Consider the following 21,107-nt stretch of genomic DNA (forward strand, 5'->3'; position numbering starts at 1 on the left):
CATTGGCATTGGTCAACATTTTTTTGTCACAAGCTTCCTTCTCCTGCCTCTGTTACCCTGCTTTCCTTCTTGTGTCAATGTCTAGTTCTAGTATTTTAAAAATATATATTTTATCTTAATTTGTAATTTCTTTCTTATTACTGTCTTTCCTGTTTGTCTCTGTAGCTTATTATATTCCTTTCGTAAAGTTTTCAATGACCATTAGTCATTTGAGTAAGTACTATTCAGGGTGAGTAAAGGTAGCAGAATCATACTCTTAATAAGGTGTTTGGTCTTATTTTGGTACATATTTTTTAAAACTGTCAGTCAAGTCAGGGACAAACTATTTCACACACCTTGTGGATGATGATAGCAATGGCCTTCCTCTATTTTTTCAGTAACAAACTATTAAATTACGGGGAAAAGGCTACAGTTCGACAGTTCCCAGACTTCTAGCTGTATAAAATAAAAGCGTAGAAATAACTACTTGTGACTTGTGAGTTTTCATAGTTCCCAGCACTAACAGTACTTCAAACATCTTTCCTCTGTGTTATCCTAGGTTTTCTACCCCAGCAAAGATGGTACCAAGATCCCAATGTTTATTGTCCACAAGAAGGGAATTAAATTGGATGGATCTCATCCTGCTTTCTTGTATGGCTATGGGGGTTTCAACATATCTCTTACTCCAAGCTACAGGTAAGCAGGACATTTTTGACAGCTACTGTTCCAGCACCTTCCTCTAAAGTATCTGGTGCTGGCCACCCTTAAAGACCGGTTTCTGGGCTAGATGGACTTTGGGTCTGATTCTGTATGGCAATTCTATGTTTTCTTTTGTGCCTTTATAAACAGAACAAATTAGCTCATCATCGGGGTGGGGGGGAGAATTACAGGATGTGTCCAGTCTGTGTTTTCCCTAAAAACATTTGCAGCTCTTTACTTCCTTCAAACTAATGATGTACTAGCTACTGAAAAAGCTTTTCCCAGTGCTAAGTCCATAAGTGGATGCACATGGTCCCAGAAGCTTGCCAATGGGAACTTTCCTTCTCATTCAAAAAAATAAAATATGATCACTGTAACATAATAAAAGTACAAACTAGCCTTTTAATAAAATATGGCAAGATCTTCTCTGTGTAGGAAGGCAAGAACTGCCAGCACAAGCTACCGGTACAAATTCTCCTTCACTAATACTGTCTATAGCTTCCTTAAACAATTCTGGTACACTATTTTTGGCTGAGAGATTAGCTAATTTCTGGAATCTTTAAAAACATGCAGGAAATGCTGTTCACTTGAATCTGTTATAAATGAATTAATATTAATATAATAAAGAAAATCTCAACCTAGCATGAACTGTCTTATTTTAAAAAAGAGAGAGCAAGAGGCCCAGCTAGGAACCCAATATTATTAAACATACCTCGCAATCTTCAATGTATTTATTCTTGCCACACCCCTATGAGACCGGGAAGTGCTATTATTCCCATTTTGCAGAGGGAGACAAGTGACTTGCTCGAGAGCACACTTGAAGTCTGTGGCAGAACAGGGGGTCAAACCCCAAATCTCCTGTGTCCCAGGCTAGCACCTTAACCATTGGAGTATGGACTCACTTCCTCAGTGGTTTCCTCGTTGCACTCAATGGGATTGCTTATGGGCTTAAAATAAAGTATGTGTTTAAGCACTTTGCTGAACTGGGACCTTAGAACATATCTTTTCTGCTCAGTAATACAAATATCAACGTGTGTAGAACAGAGAATAAAAGGGAGTGTGTAGGAGGGTTTCTTTTCAAGCAAATCAGTGCATCAAAGATCAAAAGTGGGAAGTTTAAAACAGGACTTCCAGTCCGTTCTATAGTTCATGAGCCACAAACAGCAGCCTGCTTGACCCTTTAATAATCTTTAAAAAGGGAAGCAATGTTTACTTCACCAGCAAGTGAACTCTTATTGTAGGCTTGCCAAGATATGACACTGGGATTATTTTACAGCTTTCATTACAAAGCAAATCCTGCTAGACACAATTTCTAAAAAAAAAAAAAAAAAAAAAAAAAGGCAAGTACAGGATAAAGGAAGATTCTTCAGACAGTAGGTTTGCATCTTGTCACAAAAATAATCTATTATTGAACTGTCCTGTTAAATTTACATGCAATATTAAGAGCTACAGCAGTTTGCTACATGCTATAATTCTTGCATTAAAGTTGGCAAATCTCATGAAATCCTTTGCAGACCTCATTCTTTCATGGTTATTGTGACTATATATTTTCAGATAGCATTTATAATTTTCTGGTCCTTCATATCAAATACATTGTGTAACAATGGACCATACTCTTATGATGTATCCTGAAATTATCTGAATGCTCTTTTCAGCTGTCTTCCAGAAGCTACATTTTTAATTTCCTGTGGTTTGTGTAAAACAGAATTACATACTCTAAATAGTTTTTTTTTTTTTTAAATATTTATGTAAAGAAGGTTCAACCAGTGATGTGTTAGTTCCTAGTAGGATGTGATGCACTGTAATATATTGGGGAAGGTGGGTTGGGGAGATAAAAAAAAAAAAAAAAAAAAGCTGGATATATTTGATTTAGAGTCTCGCAAAGTACAGTAAGCATGCCTGCCTAATGCTCTAGGCATTTTTGACAATCTTTTAAGAATACACTAATTAAATAGACCCATCAATTCCCCCAGATCATATAAAATACCCAGTGACAATGTTAATATAATAGAAATTAACTAACCCACACACAGTCCCACACTAGAACTTTACATCACTACTTACCAATCCTTCCCAATACCTAGCTCCTCATGGGCAAAGGAGGGAAAGGAGTGACCTTATAGTGCACCCTGAAAACTAAAAAAATCTGGCTGTTACAGTTGGGGAGGAAGTGAATTCCAAAGGCCATGGAGAATGCCAGTCATTCACTTTGTCAGACTGATGGAGGAGATTCAGCTTAGGTGCCTCTGCTGACCGCAACTGTGGCCACACGTCAAGGAGAGAAAACAGTTTTAGGTTCCAAGCCATTTACAGACTGTATACAGAGAGAGAGTTATTGATAGATGATGGAGATGAATAGGTCATTGTGTTAGGTGAGTATCACCCTGAAAATATCTCCTCCCTCCTCCATTAAAAATATATTACTGACTTCAGCTTGTGATGCAGAGTGTGTGTTTCTTATAGAGTAAATTGATAAACATATCATATTGCTTTTAATTATTCACAGAGAATCCAATTCACAAGACCTCACAAGATTATTTATTATTTATGTTGTGGTAGTGCTTAAGAACATCAATCAAGGACCAGAGGCCTGTTATAATAGGGGTTGTCCAGACAATAACAAAGGAGGGTTTACAGTCTGTATGTCAGGACACGACAGGTGGATGAGACAGACAAACAGGCTGAGTTGAGAGAGTGAAATTACACGACAACAATATAACAGTAAAACAAAACTCAACTCATTTGCATACAATAGGTTGGAGAGTATAGTACTACATAGCCCTTGCCTAAAACATATATGGAAATAAAACTAAATTTAATGAAAATTTCATCATAGTTTTCAGCTTTTTTTATTATTTCTGGTCTCCACTGAATAACCTAGAAACAGAAGGGTTTCATTTTTTGTTAAGATAAATATTCAAGATTTTTATTTGATCTCAGTGCTCCTGTAACTTATCACAAATCCAAGTTTTTCCAGTTTCTTCTTTTCTTCCTGGGGACTCTGTTTTTTCCGTTATCCTTTGTACAGTCAAGTAAGATGTCACCCAGCTAGTGTTTTATATTATTGCCTTTTAAGCCTGAGGAGCTAGCCTTGTAGGTTTGTTTCTCTTTGAATGAGAAATTATAATGAAACTCAGAGATATTCTTAATGCAATCTTGTTTATTAATAAAAAATGTACATTAATTTCCTTTTTCCTGATCGCAGTAGAAACAAACGTCAGCAGATCATTCTAGCAAACTGTGCCCAAGAATCTCTGTCTCTGTGCTTCCCTTCAGTCACACACTCTCAACACTTGCAGTCTTGCTCCCTTCAACACACAGCTTCCAATTGGTCTCTCGTAGCCCCCTGGCATTTTCAACCAGGAAAACCCTTATTAAGCCACCTGGTTGAGCGATGCCCTGGCTATTTGGCCTGGTGCTTTGGGCAGTAGCTACATTGTGTATGTTGGCATTGTATTTTGTTGTTAGCAATCTTCTTTAAATGTATCGTACCCAAAAAGGGAACTGCAGCTGTTACTATGGTTACTGCTCACTACATTTTAAGGAAACTACAACAGCATAGGATGAGTTTAGGTCGATAGATCCAGAAGTAAACACAAATAAGTAACAGCAAACCAAAGTCATTAACCCAGTTAGAGTAGTACTTTATTTTTGGATATAAGCATGCATTTTTTATTTTTTTCTCTCTCTCGACTGAGCAGCTGGATTTAGAACCAATTCTAGTAGAATACACACTGTAGCACTGTCATCAATTATACAGCCTTCATAGTCTGTATAGAAACACCACAGCTAAAAAGTGTGGTAAAATTGATGGCATTCAGTGTGGGCTTGGCAAAGCTGTGAAAATATTATTGAAAACCCACCAGTAATACCTCAGATTCTGCACATCACCCTGAAGGAGGTGCCATGTTTTACCCTGTTGCTCTGTATGTGCCTTTGTAGGTACAGCAGAACCAGTTTCTAGTGTATACTGAAATGTTGATTGTGAAGTAAACCATAAATCTAAATTGCCATTCCTGTTAGAGGGCCAGATTCTATCAGGCCCTTAAGCAAGAGCATAGTGTGGAGGAAGGGCATAATGACCCCTTCCCCCTTTCAGAGCACACATAAGGGTCAGGCAAAATAGCAGCCACTGTGTTCTGCAAAGCACAGGAGTTGCTCCTGCCCTGCTATCTCTATGGCACCAGGGCCAGCTCCAGGCACCAGCTGAGCAAGCAGGTGCTTGGGGCAGCCAAGGGGAAAGGGCGGCACCTCGGGCTCTTCAGCAGCAATTCGGTGGAGGGTCCCTCGGTCCTTGGAGGAGGGAAGGACCTGCTGCCAGATTGCCGAAGAAGAAAATGGTGCAGTGGAGCTGCTGCATATCACGATCGCAGCTTTTTTTTTTTTTTTTTTCCTGCCGCTTGGGGCGGCAAAAACCCTGGAGCCGGCCCTGTATGGCGCACAGCCCCCCAAAGGAGGTGGGGAGAAGGCAAGTCCATGGCTTTTTCCTCCTTTCTCCCAACACATTGTCCCACCGCACAGGAGAGAGAGAGAAAGTTGCATCTGTCAAAAGAATATCATCTCAGACATGCACAGTCTGTGCATCCAAGATTTCTTGGAAACATTTTGCCTCCCTGAAGCAGAATTCCTTACAATCTCCCTCCTATAGTCTGTGGCTAAAGGCACAGTCTTCCCCTAATAAATATCCACTTACAGTGAAGTTGTTCTATGCACGTGGGGTAAAATGTTCAACATTTCTAAGTAACTTAGGAGCCTATTCACTGAAAGTGAATAGGACCTTAGCCTTTGTATACCAAGGGCAATTGACAGAAAAACTAATGCTGAATAACTTAGATCCTTTTTGAAAATTTGAATCACAATGACTGCTCTGTTAAAGTTCCAATGTTTGTATACTTTTGGTATGGAATGAATTCCCAGTTTGGATTTGAGTTGTACAAAAAAAGGCACTGATAGTGAAGTATTCAGAAATTGCTTGGGGGGGGGGGGGGGGGGGGATTTGTTTTGGTTTTAGTTTTTTAAATAGCTATGAACAACATATATTGAGTTAGTGATCCCATGCTCAATCAGCTATATCCTGTAATTGGTCATTTAGCATCCAAAAGCAACCTATCAGGTAGGTTTGGACATAAAGTCATCCCTTTTGATTTTGTTTGGGATACAAGGAATGAAAAGAAGTACAATAAAATCTGGGAGTTCTTTCTTTGACTATAATCCACCAAAAATTGATTGCAAAACCACAGTCTCTTGGAGCAGTGTCAGGCTATTCCACATTAACTATTGCAGCCTCTAGAAATTAGTCACTCTACAGTTGGGCAAAACATGCACTGTGACCCTTTACACAGTATATGTCTGGAATATAAATCTAGTCTCTGACCAGGACATCAGAGACCTAAGCCTTGAAAATTGATTTGAAACAAAAGAGAGAATTCACATTGCTCTAGGTGAGCTGATGGCTGTAGATAACACACCTATTGTGGAGGATTTATCCTTTGGGTGGATGATGAAAGTACAGGAGCCTCTTCTCAATTCCCCTTCTACAAGTTTTTTTTGCTAAAAAGTTTACCCCTGTACGTACTGTGCAAGAGAAGTCACCAGCAGGTGTTAGTTGTTTTTAGAGCTATGAAAATATTACTCTTTTTGTAACTACAGACTTATGGACACACTGTAACATTATAGTCTTTTCTGTGATTAACAAAACAACTTGGTAGGTGAGTTCACAAGAATAATTGTGCTTCTTTAGGAAGCATTTGACAGCAAATGCATGGGAAATGACTTTTCAGAAATATTTCTGAATGAGTCTCATAAGTGGCATCAGGCTTAAAGACATAAAGACCCAATTCTTACTTATGTGAGTTAATAAGACTGATTCATATAGGAATGGAGTTGCCTACGGGGGGAAATCTGGTTGGGGTTAATTCCCATGTTTTACTATTCTCCTTGGTGCTCCTGGTTTGCCACCTAGAGCTCTGGCTACATTAAGCTTTTGCCTCAATTGATGGGAGGCCTGCTTCCCTTCCTGCTTCCTTTTTGATTGTCAGATATGATTTAAGTGACTTTTAATTAAATCTCTTTTTAAAAGATATTAATGACACTAATATCGGAGTAATTTAATATTGAGATATTTTTATATTACATTAGCTTTCATCCAACATCAGAAAATACCAGTGAGGTCAGCTACCGAAATTTAGATTTTAATGTTCTTATACTGAACGATGTAAGTAAACAAAACAGTTTTGTTTTGTCAAGAACTCCAATGTATAACCACTGGTACAAACATTGGATGTAAGAACATGATCTCTTTTGCAAATACAGCCTTGTAAATGTCAGAGGCAAGTGATATTAAATACAAATTTAATGCCTATTCAAAGACTTCTACAATTCCTAAACAAAGCCAGGCCAAATGATGGCCTTAACTTTTAGCTCTTGTTCATTTGTTAGCAAATAGGTTGCTTCTCTGAAGTTGCAGATGGCTCTAGACACGGTGGAGGAAGAGTTTAGAGAGTCTACATGGGGGGGCATATGTGTTGCAGAGCCTCGCTCCCCACACTGAAGAGTTGGGAGACTGTCAAGGAATAGAGGCATCACCAGTGGATCTGTGGTTACATAGATCTGCTGGCCACTGCCCTTGAGGAGGGCTCTTGGAAGAAGATTGGAGTAGCTTTGCTTTCTTTAGAGAGAGACTCATAGCAGTATCCCCATGGAACACTACTGAGACAAGTCTGGCTACTCGGGCTTGGCAAAGAGGGAGGATTTAACCCTTTATATTGTCACATACATTATGCCAGACTCTCCTGCATCTAACATACCCACAGCATTGGGGCGAGGAGGGAGAAGAGGTAGACATTGGGGGGCAGGAAATGCAAAGTAATCTACTAGCTTTCTGTTTTTCTCCTTCAGCGTATCAAGACTTATTTTTGTGAGGCATCTGGGTGGTGTTCTAGCTGTGGCTAACATCAGAGGAGGTGGTGAATATGGAGAGACCTGGCACAAAGGTAAAGCGTTCTGAGTACAAGAACAAATAGTGGTTTTAGCAGTGATACTGACAAAGGATGTGTCTACATTGCACAGTTAACCCACATTATTGTGCTCCTAGGTGTAACCTCGCCTGGGTGTGTGTCCCCCTATAGCAAAGCCATTCTTGTGTTACTATGTTCTCAAAGTTTGTGCACCTGCCCACGTGTGCCTGGGGGCATATCCCTTGGTTCTTTGTGCAAGGATGCTCTGGGATTCTTTTCCAGTCAGTTGTATCCAGTTGTGGGAGAACTTGTCTGCCCTTCAAGGGAGAAGGTGGGAAGGCATGTGAGTGATGAGCCTGTCCTCACTACAAAGTGAGCAGCTTGGAGAGCCCATGTTCTAACCCACATCACCAGCTGGATAAGGTAGCGTGGGCTTAAAGCACCTCCAAACCTAGGTCACAGGCTTTTCTGTATGGATGGGAGCAAGCTTGAGGCTAAACCTCTGATAAGAGCCCAGATTAACTGTGCATAGTGGACATATCCAAAAATTGTCTGCCTTTCTTCTCTCGCTCTTTAATTTTGACTTTCATAACTATCTGGGTAAATATTGTCAAACAATCAAACTTATTTCTTGCACCTGTAGCTCCCTCATATTATTTGATCTTTGCAGTTAGATTGTTTTGTTTGTTGCATTCCAGTTAAAAATATTACAACATAATGTAAAAATTTATTTTACAACAAACGTATACGTTTTCCAAGAAAATTATTAGCATTTTTACAAAACAAGATCAACTTTCTGGATTCAATGCAAATATTGTGAATGCTACTATTTATCTTGAATCAGCTTTCCAAATGTATCTAACTGTACCAATATTTGCATACTATTTCTGTTGTTACCCTAAGGTAAGGTGATTTTGCTCAGTATTGCTCTTTCATCGCTTTCTGCTGTAACACCCGTCTGGGACATTTCCTTGTAATTGACTTAAAGATGTAATGGTTTCATAAAAAGAAACAGCATATGCTCAGGCATGCATAATGTCATTGCTAAAGACAAAGTATCCTTCAGTCATTTGAATTTGGCCATCACTTTTTAATGAGATTTTATCTTGCTATGAAAATGCTTCTTTAGTCCCCCTATTTCCTGTTTAATTTAATTTCAGCTCAAATCTGTTATCTCAATTGCATAATTAGGTGTGTATCTGTTCTTTGTTAATTTCAGAGACAGCTAGTACAGATGTCTATTTGAGTAGCTTTAACTTCATGGATAGGGTCCTGACCTTAGACCAGACCAGAATTATTCAGTATTCTGAGTAAAGCACAGGATGTCTCTTCACTTCTATTTCTCCTCCACTGTTGCAGTTTTGGGAGTTAATTAATATAAAAATATCCAACATTCCCAGGACACCTCTTGTATGGTCTTTGTATTGGATGAATTATGTATTCTGTATTTTTAAGAAGTTAGTTATACAGTTCTGCAAAGGGATCTGTACAGCTGTAAAGTCTGCCCACAAGAATTCCTTTACAAGATTGAACATAGCCTTTGCTATGAGGGTACCAGCACTTAATTCTCAATTCCCACCTAATTACAATTCCTAATTAGTATTTAATTACCCAAGACTGGACCGTCCAGGTCAGATAGGGGTGGTATGCATTTACAAAGCTTTATGCAACCTTTGATCGGGAGCCATTTATAGCCTCATATCAAATGAACTTCTTAAATGGGAAAATGTAAATTGGAGTTTTGGTCAGTTGTGAATCCTTCTGTGAATATCATAATTTGGCAATTAATATTATTTATTTTATATAAAAAGGTTACAGAGCAAGACTGCCTCCCATATGGGTTTTGACATTAGAATTAGAATATCTCTTGCATACAAAATTCTTTCTTCCCCAATTTTTTAAAAATTGTACATTTATTTCCCCTTATATGAGCCTTGTTAAAATTGTGTCTAAAAAGACTACAGTAGCTTCACTATAGTAGATTAATAAGACAGTAGCTTTTCAAAATTTGAGCTATCTTAATGAAATGCCAAATTAAGATCTGGCTCTGAAGTCACATTTCTATCATAGCTGTATGTCATCAGATTTGAAAACAAATAATAATAAAACCCAGTCAAGTTATGCATCTGATGTCCAGCAAACATTAGTGTTAGCTTATTTTTTTACAGCAGTAAGTTTGAAGTTTTATCTTCTTAAAAGATCATAAGTGAGCTTAATTCTGTTAAAGTTCCATTAAGACATACTTCAAGTGGAATTGTGTGTGGTCATTTTGTGTAAAATTGGCAGTGCAAAGCTTTTAGCTGGAATCTCAGTAGTAAGGAGCATTACCTGTTCGATCCTCAGCATAGATATGTATTATTCAAGATTTTTGAGAGCATTAGAGTCATTGGCAGAACCATCTTATAATTTTTGAGTTGGAGGAGTTTTTAGTTTTCCTTTGCCTTTCTCAGCTGCATCAATTATTAAAATGTTCATGAAGCTGGAATTCATCCTAAGCATTTCCACATACACCTCCTTCTGAATAGGTGCTGTCAAATGCATTTTATAGAACTAACTGTTTTGTTTTCCTTGTGTGATAGGTGGTATCTTAGCGAACAAACAAAATTGCTTTGATGACTTCCAGTGTGCAGCGGAATATCTTGTCAAAGAGGGATATACATCTCCAAAGAAGCTGACTACTAATGGAGGTTCAAATGGGGGTCTCTTAGTGGGTAAGAACTATTTGTGTATTTAGTGTTGTGTGGATGCTAGTACGTGGATGGTTTTTCATAAGCTAAGCACAGGGAAAAATTTATAAGAGCCGTTGGGTATAAAAATTGGTGGCATGTCATTGTGTTAATACAGATAAAGTAATTCAATTCCACTTCAGTCTCTGGTGGCATGGGACATTGGCATTCTGTATCCTTTGGAAAATGCCCACTGTTAAAGGCCACACAGACAATTGCTACCCATAGTCAAATGCATGTTCTTCATGTGTGTTGGAACCTGCCCTGCACAGAATGTGCAACAGAAACTGAGCTGGTGGAGAAACAGGGGGAGATGTTCATAAACAAATATAACATTTTTCATTAAAAATAAATTTGGGAAACTTCATTCAAATTCACTAGCACTTCTCCATGGTAATAGCCGCAGATGGGTCAGTTGACCATTGGATCTGCATAATTTACCCCAAATTCTCATAGTTAGCCATGCACCTACACCCACATTCTGCAAGCCCATGGAGAGAATTGCTGCAAAGTTTCCTACTCTGCCTTTCTATGATCTGTTGTTTACACACACACACACACCATGGCAATTCTGCTACATTTAAGGCCTTTGTGCACAGATGAGTAACTGCAACATCATTTGACCCTATATTCGTTGAAAAGATGACAAGGAAACAAATACCTCTGACAAAAATACATAAAAGAAAAATTAAGTATAAATAATGGGCAAATTTTGATTCTCGGAAACAATATAAATCTAGCACGCCATTTATAAGTACACCTTATTAATGTATAATTCTCTAACTCATCTTTACTCAGAACAATTTAATCTTAAATATAGAAAGTCCATCTCAAAGAAAAAATTCTCACATAGCCAAATTTGTCCCTAAATAAATCCTTATTCTCTCATGTGCTCTCATCCTAGGTATCAGAGGGAACAAAGGGAAAGGGCTTTTTACCCCACCCTAAACTGGGGTACAATGACAAAGGAATAGTTGGGAGGGAGGAGGGGGGAGAGAATAACTTTGAGAGGGCATGTTGCAGTTTGACAGCCTAAGGCTACTGAAATAAAAACACAAAAGGATTTAAAGAAATTTTTTTTTACAGAATTAATGTTTCGGTTTCAGCATCAGCAAAATTAGACTTTTATGTTCAACTTACTTTCTTTTTGCTAGAAGATATTGTGTATTGTAAATGAGAGCATAAATAGAAAGGGATGTTCATGGTAAAGAGCTATTGGGCATTGATCTCTCTGCAGTTCAAGCACAAAAAAGTCCATTTTTACAGGTGCTTTTGAGAACTCAGTTTAACATTTAACTGGCCATCCACCTTTTCTGGTTTTTATTTGAATTTGGTGGTTTAACTGCTTGTGAAAATATTACTTTGTTTTATGCCTGACTGAACCTTAATGAGCATTTAAGCTATATTCTATCAAAATAGAGCTTTAAAGACCTGTAATTAGAGTTCTCCAGTTTGATTTCTTTGATGCATAAGGAACAAGAAGGGTTTTTCCTCTCCTTCAGCAGAATCAAACTGCTATGTTTTTGTTGCTCCTTTATTTTAAAATTCTTACTTGTGCTCTTTCTTCAAAGCAGAACTGAATTTTTTTTCTCTTGTTACCCAAGGGATTTCAAAATAGCTATTCATGTCCTTGTACAACAGCTATCATGTGCCACTAATAGCTCAGATGCAAGGGCCCAATGCCATATTTCCTCAGTTTGCATTCATTGAAGAAAAGATTGTTGGCGTTCCTCCAGAATACTGTGTTCCCTTTTAGTCTAATTACTAAGAGGTGACTCTGGATAGGCTAAAGCCATAGTTTCTGGCTCATTCAACTGCAAAACAAGATTTCCTTGTCCTGCACGATGGAATCATAGTGTGAGGCAAAGGCTTAGTTGGCAGCACAGCTGTGAGCTAAAAAGGCCTCTTCAGACAAGGAGGATCCCTGTACTGTACTGTTTGACCTCTTGTACTAGCTTTAATAAACAGTTACGGGATTTTGTGGTCTTTGGCTTCTGTACTTGCAATTCAGGAATTTGTTAGCGAAAAACTCTAAGATTCTGTGGAAAGGGAAAAGCCTGTAGAGAAAGCTGTAGTGTCAGAAACCAGTGTGCTTTAGCTCTAGTGATTAGTCATGTGCACTCCTTAAAGTGGGGCAGCCGTTATTCTTTAAAAATGCCCTAGAGTAATAGGCAGATTGGAAGCATAAAGAAACAAAATACAAGCATTCTTTAAAAAAATGAACTCCTCCCTCTGTAATTACAACTGAGGCCATGTCTGCAGTATGGGGACAATTGCATCATAGCTACAGTGTCAGCATAACCCTGTAGTGTAAGTGCAGCCTAAAGCAACGGAAGGGTTTTTCCCACTGCTGTGGGAATGTCACCTCCCCAAGTGACAGTAGCTAGGTCAACAGAAGCATTTTTCCATCATCCTAGCTGCATCTCCATGAGGGGTTAGGTCGGCATAGCTACAAGGGATGTGGATTTAGCTATGTCAGCCTAAAGTTCAAGTGTAGACCAGGCTTAAGTCAGAAATGATTATTTATCAGAGTTCTTTGGCTTGCATATAGCTGAAAAATAAAGGAACTACTATGTTCATGTAGCAATAAAAAGAGCTTTATGGTGCCTTTTCACCCATGGGGAGCAATAAACACAGATTTGTGCTTTCAGTTTCTTTTTCCTGACAGTGATATCAGAACATTGGAGAGTGCCAAACTGTAATTCAACAAACCAATATCTTTATTATGTTACCAATAACACTATTGATCGTTAAAAGTGAATTTCTTGTTTGAATCCAGTTTGTTTGTCAGTAATTACACTCTTGGGCTGGAATTTACAAAGGAGCAGAGAAAGTCAGGTGACCAACTCTATTTCAATGGTATGTGGGCACCTAACCCCCTTCGACTGTTTTAAAAACCCCATTCTTTGTTTACACTGTTCATTTGCCTCAGTTTGGACAATGAGAATTAGTGAATTCACTTACACACTTGTTTTTAAGTCAGTTTCCCTTTGACTTTCTTTGCACCTAAACCAAAGCCCATTGAAGCCATTGGAAGTCTTCCCTTTGACTTCAGTGGCTATTGTGGCAGGCATTTTTAATCAATGTTTGTGTTTCAAGCACTGCATGGGGGTATTTATTTTTTAAAACAATTGTTTTCACTGGATTTTTCCAAAATGTGTAAAATTGCCATCCTTAAGTTTTACAAAAGCTGACATTACAAAATTTAATGCTGAGCCAAATTTATGTTGACTGTACCTTTTATTACTGCCCTTGATTTCTCCTTTAGACTTCAGTGTTAATAGAATTGTCTTGCTGTTTTTAAGCTGCGTGTGCTAATCAACGTCCTGACCTGTTTGCTTGTGTGATTGCTCAAGTTGGAGTAATGGACATGCTTAAGTTCCACAAATACACCATTGGTCATGCCTGGACAACTGATTATGGCTGCTCTGACTATAAAGAACAATTTGAATGGCTCATCAAGTAAGTGCCTTTTGGTGTTTTTAATGAACCGACTGCTGTGAATGTTATATTGTGCGGTAGCTGACGGGTAATTACTGAGTGAAGTCTGACTATTTTAAATGGCAGTTGGCAGTCATTAATAACTAAGTATTGTACAAATTAATTTCGCCCTCACCCATGTGAACTGAGTAATGGTATGGATCAAAATGACTTCATTAAATGAAAGAGATAAAGTAGGTGAGGTAATACATTTTATTGGCCAACTTCTATTGGTGGAAGGGGAGACGCTTTCGAGCTTCACAGAGTTCTCCTTCAGATCTGGGGACAGTACCCAGAGTGTCCAAACTAAATACAAGGTGGAACAGACTGTTAAGCATAAGGAGTTCACGCATGCTATAAGAGATCACTTAAAATGAAGTAGGCAGTTAACACTTAGTTGTACCACGACAGAGGGTTAGCAAGCAGAAGGGTGTGTTACAAATTGTGGTAATGAGCCGTAAAACCATTGTGTCTGTTAAGTCCTTGATTTTTAGTGTCCAGAAAAGTTATGAGTTTGAGGGTATGTCCACAGGGTTTGAACTCACACTCAAACCTACTCCCCACCCCTTCTGCCTGTGTACAAATCGCACTAACCCAGGGCTTGAACCTAGGGTCCGCGGACCCATAGGGGTGGAGAGTCTGAGTGTAAGTCAAACTGGGACCAGGGGTTCAAACCCCGTTGCTTTCCAATGTAGATGAAGTCCCACTGGATTTGTGTTCTGGGAGTCCGCCAAAAGTATACCACAATCCCACAGGCTGACTTTGTGTCCTCTGGACAATTAAGTTTGGTATACAATCAAGTTTTCCCACGCTGCACCATGAACAAAAGGCTACAGTCAGCCACATTTTGGGAGAGCGCTAGGCAGTCTGGGATATGGATGGTTGGACTTGGTCCCACATAATGCAGTGTAGACACTGCAGCCCCTGGTTGGGACCCAGGGTTCAACCATTTCTAACTTGGTATTTCAAATGAGTATAGATGCTCAAGCCCTAGGTTAACAAACCCAGGTCTACTATCTAAACTTCTACTAACCCTGGACTTGTATTGCAGTGTAGACTTACCCTACGAATATGTCCACACAGGGATAAAAGCCCTATGGCATGGCCATGGCTGGCCTGGATCAGCTGACTTGGGTTCAGGCTGCAGGGCTAAAGATTGCTGTGTAGATGTTCGGGCTTGGGCTGGAGCCCGAACTCTGAGACTCAGGATCTTAGCGCTCGGGCTTCTGCCCAAGTCCAAATGTCTACACAGCAGTTTTTCAACCCCAGAGCCCAAGCACTGTGAGCCCAAGTGGGCTGACCCACGCTAGCCGTGGGTTTTTTATTCTCATGCAGGGGCATAGCCTAAGTTCCCATACTTGACTTTTTGAGGGTGTTGTGCAGATTTCTTTGAGGACGAGGACTGAGAGGGCAGGTATGGAATGATCAGTTTGTGAAAAGTTTGCCCGTGGGTGATAGGATGTTTTTGTCTTTCATCATTTTTTCTGTATGAGTTCTTTCCAGAGCTTAGTGATTGTCTGGTTTTACCCACATTTAGTGCACTGGGTGAGGTATACCACATATTGTAATAGGCATGTGTAGGACCCAGGGATCTTGAAAGGTGTGTTGTGGGGGGCATTGATCATCATTGCAATGGAGATATGTCTGTAGGTTTTGCATCTGTTGTTCTGGCAGGGTCTGGTGCTGCTTTGAGTGGGTGTGTCCTGGTCTTTGGGGAGCTTCCTTCTGATGATGAGCTGGGCAAGGTTAGGGTGTTATTTGAAGACCAGAAGAGGGGATTTGGGAAAGATTTCTTTTGGTATTTGGTCCCCATCAAATGTGAGTTGTAATTGTTTGATATTACCCCATATGGGTTCTAGTATAGGATTGTAGGTGACAGATAGGGGTGTGCAGTCAGTGGGGCAGGTTCTCCTGGGGTATTTGGGTGGTCATGTCAGGGAACGGATCTACTTCTCTAGGTGGAGTGTCCTTGTTTAGTGAAGGTGGTGTTAAGGTGTGTAACCTGGACTTTCTCTTCAGAGCAAATGGTATCTGAGTGCCTGGCTGTAGATAACAGCTTTCTTGGTGTGTCCAGGGTGGTTGCTAGATCTGTGGAGGTCAGGGTGAGGATCCTTGAGTTTCTTGTATATAATCCATTGCTGAAACTGATTGTGGTGTCCAGGAAGTTGATAAACACAGTGGACACTGAAAGTTTAAAATTAACTTTTAAGTCGCTTTTATAAAAAGTAGATTTGTACCTTTCTACTTTTTGGAAAAATTCTGTAAAGCCAATGGGACATTATTTTCAAAAGTTACATACCATGCAAGGTTGGCTTTTTTTAAGTAATGACTACTTTTTCTGCTAGGCTGTCGAACAGGGCACTCAGCACAACAGCTAAACAAATAGTGTTTTTAATTATATGGGAGAGCGGATAGCTTTTCTAAGTTATATTTTGAATGTAGATAGGGTTTATTTGTATAAATTGATTGGGAGTGGGGCACAAAAGGAAATTAATTCAGGTTTTAACTTGCTCAGAAGCCTGAAAAGATTCTGTATTTTCACAGACCTGTTTTTTTTTTTTAATGTGTTGCAAATTGATAATGGATAATAAAGAGCCTGTTACAATATGTAACATCATTTAAAAAGTACTTCTGTAACACTTGCTCTCCTAATGCTGAATTTTCATTTCTTTAACGGTGAAGACTAAGAATGAGGATTTCTCACAAATATTAAACTACTATGTAAGATTTAATACTAAATCTAGATATTAGATACTAAAATAATAGCCCCTTTAGATGTAGTGTCTAGATACTAAAATAATAGCCCCATTAGATGTAACTGAATAGATAATCTAACTCTTATTTGTGAGCTAAAGCATTTATTTAAAATATCAGAGTTCAAAAGAAAATTTAATGCAAAATGAAAATACTTTATGATCTATTAGGCCTATTGTAAATCATTTGCCTCTTGATTGCCATTTTATCAAGACAGTATAAACTTTCATATGGTGATATTAATGGCAAGGCATTTTTACAGTATTATAGTGCACAATAAACTTTGTTAATTGTCAAGTTCATATTTTGAATTTTGTCAGAGGATTTGTCCCATAAAATGCATCTATTGTAGAATATGATACAAACGTTTGTGTGCAATAAAACTTGTTTATATACTAGTGAATTCAGATATGATGAAATTTGGAGTATGGAGAATGAGCAGGAGAATCTTAAATTTGCTCTGTGTGTGTGTGGGAAAATACACATAGTAAGAAGATTCCTGTGTAGTCTGTTGTACATATGTCCATTGTAGGCCTCTCAAAATCAAAACAGGTGTTTTAGAAACCATTTTATCTGATGTTAATCTGAAAAGTTAGTCTTTTTTTAGAAAGACAAACTAGCTTAATCTACTGTACCATCATATTATATCTAGAGCAATGAGTGGTTCCTTTTGTCTAATCAACTGTCAAACAACTGGTAATCTCTTACCAAACAAAGCAAGATATTTGATAATGTTGTGTAATTGTGCTTAGAAACTACCATTATGGGCATCCTAGAAATACCTTAAACAAGTATAATGCTCTTTATTGTCCAATATTTAATTTCTCAATACAAAACCTAGTTCTGTGATCCTATGAAAAAAAAAATTCCTTCTAGTAAGCTGTTAGGCGCTGCTAAACCCAGACAAAAATAAAGGAATTTCAGATATCATGAGATAACTTTGTATGTACTCCTTCAGTAAGCAATCTGAAGCTTGTTTAACTAATGTGAAATTAAAACAAAATTAAAGCACAAATACCAAATGAGCTCAGTTGGCCTCTGTATTTGTTATCAGTAAAAACAGGAAAAAATAAAAATAACATTTTCAAATAAGGAAGCTAACTCTTCTTCTAAAGGTTTTCTTCTCTCTAAATGAAGTACGTGTTACAAAGGGGAGGTCCATATTACAGGCCAGTAAACCTAACTTCAGTATCGTGCAAACTGGTTGAAACTATAGTAAAGAACAGAATTATCAGACACATAGATGAACATGATATATTGGGGAAAAGTCAACATGGCTTTTGTAAAGGAAAATCATGCCTCACTAATCTATTAGAATTCTTTGGGGGTGGGGGTCAACAAACATGTGGACAATGTACTTGAACTTTTAGAAAGCCTTTGACAAGGTCCCTCACCAAAGCCCTTAAAGCAAAGTAAGCTGTCATGGGATAAGAGGGAAGGTCCTCTCATGAATCAATAGCTGGTTGAAAGATAGGAAAGGGTAGAAATTAAGTGTCATTTTTCACAGTGGAAAGAGGTAAACAGCAGGGTCCCACAGGATCTGTACTGGGACCAGGGCTGTTCAACATATTCGTAAATGATCTGGAAAAAGGGATCAGCAATGAGGTGGCAGAGTTTGCAAACAATACAAAATTATGCCAGATAGGTCCAAAGCAGACTGTGATCTCACAAAACTGGATCACTAGGTAACAAAATGTGTAGTTGTAGCCGTGTTGGTCCTAGGATATTAGAGAGAGAGAGGATGGGTAAGGCAATATCTCTTATTGGACCAACTTCTATTGGTGAGAGAGACAAGCTTTCACAGAGCTTGTAAACTTGTCTCTCTCACCAACAGAAGTTGGACCAGTAAAAGATATTACCTCATCCACCAGGGGCAACAAAATGACAGATAAAATTCAATGTTGATAAATGCAAAATAATGCAGATTGGAAAACATTACCCCAACTATACATACAAAATGGTGGGGTCTAAATTATTTGTTACCACATAAGAAAGAGATCTTGGAGTCATTGTGGATAGTTCTCTGAAAACATCTGCTCAATGTGCAGTGGTAGTTTAAAAAAGCTAACAATGTTAGGAACCATTAGGAAAGGGATAGTTAATAAGACATAAAATATCATAATGCCACTATATAAATCCCTGGTATGCGCACACCTTGAATACTGAATGCAGTTCTGGTTGCCTCATCTCAAAAAAGATATATTAGAATTGGAAAAAGTACAGAGAAGGGCAACAAAAATTATTATGGGTATGGAACAGCTTTCCTATTAGGAGAAATTAAAAAGACTGGGACTGTTCAGTTTGGAAAAGAGATGATTATGGGGAGATGTGATAAAGGTCTATAAAATCATGAATGGTGTGGAGAAAGTAAATAAGGAAGTGTTGTCTACCCCTTCGCATAACACACACGAGGTCACCCAATGAAATTAGTAGGCAGCGGGTTTAAAACAAACGTAAGGAAGTACTACTTCTTCACACAATGTGCAGTCAACCTGTGAAACTCCTTGCCATGGAATGCTGTGAAGGCCAAAAGTATAAAAGAACTTGATATGTTCATGGAGAATAGGTCCATCAATGGCTATTAGCCAAGATGGTCAGGGACACAACCCTGTGCTCTGTCTCTCCCTAACCATCTGACTGCTAGAAGCTATGACTGGATGACAGGGATCACTCAATGAAGTGCCCTGTTCTGTTCACTCCCTCTGAAGCCTCTGGCAGCAGCCACTGTTGGAAGACAGGATACTGAGCTAGATGGACCATTGGTCTGATCCAGTATGGCTGTTCTTATATTCTTATATTATAATCCCCTGTGTTTTAGTATTGCTGTAATGTTAATTTCTAATATAAAAGGAGTCTTGAGAGAGTTTATGGTATGTTAGTGTTTAGGGCTATATGGTGCCCATTGGGAGTGAAACAAATTATTGGAAGCCAGACCATCCCTCGCTCAGAGAATCACCCACGAAGGGGTTGGTCAAAGAGGCAGGAAAACTCCATCAGGTTCCCCTCCGTTTGGGGTCTGAAAAGGGGTCCAAAGATTGGAGGTCCCCAGCCTCTTAACCCCATGGTCCCTGGAGATAACCATTCCCGGATCCATAAAGGCCAGGAGCCATCCCTATGGACAAGTCAGCTGCTTCTGCACAGTACTTGGTTGATTCCCAGCAGCAAAGCACCTGGAATGGATGTGGAGTGGACGCTCCAGCCTATTCGGTTTCCCTATTTCACATGAGTACTATTGCAGTTGCTGATAAGTCTGATGTCTGTCTAAAATGTTTGCATATTTACTTCCAAAATGGAAGGAGTTTACTAAGGGCTTCTACAGGGCTGAGAGCCAGAATATTCAAATAGAGAGATAAGTGACCATTGTTCTGCTTTAATAGTACATAAGTGATAGAGAATCACTATCTACATCACATAAAATTGATTTTATACAAATGGGGGACTGACTTTCTGAGTGCTGTCAGACACCACTCTGATGGCTTGAATATTAAATGGCCTTGTGTCTTCTTTTCAGGTACTCTCCACTTCATAATATTAAACTACCAGAAGAGGACGGAATCCAGTATCCCTCCACGTTACTTCTCACCGCAGACCATGATGATCGCGTGGTCCCTTTGCACTCACTGAAATTCATTGCTACTCTGCAGTATGTGGTGGGCCGAAGCCATAAACAAACAAACCCACTTTTCATTCATGTTGATACCAAGGCTGGGCATGGAGCAGGAAAACCAACAGCTAAAGTTATAGAAGAAGTGTCTGATATGTTTGCCTTTATAGCACGATGCCTAAATCTTGATTGGATTGAATAGGTAGAATACACATTACTGTCTCAATTAGAAATCAAGGGCTTTTACACTATTTGAAAACAACCAACCAGTTGGTGTAGTACTTACATTTAAGAACTGCAGTTTAATATCTTATTGATCCAATCTGCTGTGGAGTTTTGGTCTTTTAAGCTTCCTTCTTTTTAATATTTACTGGGGTTTCTTTTCTACTAGATTCAGGTATATGTTTTAAATAGCACCTTTGAATAGATAGCTGAATTGCTGGCAATCCTGTTGTGAAGATTTAGATTCCCGAGTTGGTGGTAGTTGAGCTTATTTCATATAAATCAATTTTAATGTATTTTGCACCTCTAAACATATCCAGTTCACCTGTAATTAAATGTAAGTACTGTTCCTGTACAAACACTTGGAGAATAATATCTGTTATTTAAGAATGTTATGGTTATTACAAAATCTTTGCAATTAAAATACTGAAGTACAAATACGTTGGATCATTTGAAGTCAAATATTGCTGTTAAAAAGCTTACATTTCACGTTATTCATAACAATGTATTACAGTCCATCATACTTCTGTTGCTTAACTTAATCAGTTTCTTGCAGATGTCCACTTCATCAGCTTAGTATCAGGTAATTTATTTCCATATGTAATAGAAACTCAACCTGGAGAACTTGGATTATCTCTAGAATTTTGCTCTGTTCTTTTCAAGTTGCAATGTTGTTCTCATTGCTCC

The 21,107-nt window shown here is 38.7% G+C and overlaps 1 protein-coding gene across 2 annotated transcripts in view; it reads left to right on the forward strand.

Annotated features, from left to right (window-relative positions):
- The window catches only part of PREP (prolyl endopeptidase), a 172,450-nt gene extending 151,590 nt beyond the window's left edge, over nt 1-20,860 (forward strand). For both annotated transcript variants that reach the window (XM_054023548.1, XM_054023550.1), the window contains 5 exons: nt 539-675; nt 7,576-7,670; nt 10,214-10,345; nt 13,666-13,822; nt 20,106-20,860. In XM_054023548.1, coding sequence (XP_053879523.1) covers nt 539-675; nt 7,576-7,670; nt 10,214-10,345; nt 13,666-13,822; nt 20,106-20,400 — 816 coding nt within the window. In that variant the 3' untranslated portion in view covers nt 20,401-20,860. The remainder of the gene's footprint in view (nt 1-538; nt 676-7,575; nt 7,671-10,213; nt 10,346-13,665; nt 13,823-20,105) is intronic.
- The last annotated feature ends 247 nt before the right edge of the window (nt 20,861-21,107 follow it).

Source organism: Malaclemys terrapin, chromosome 3 (genome assembly GCF_027887155.1).
Source record: "Malaclemys terrapin pileata isolate rMalTer1 chromosome 3, rMalTer1.hap1, whole genome shotgun sequence".
Lineage (NCBI taxonomy): Eukaryota > Metazoa > Chordata > Testudines > Emydidae > Malaclemys > Malaclemys terrapin.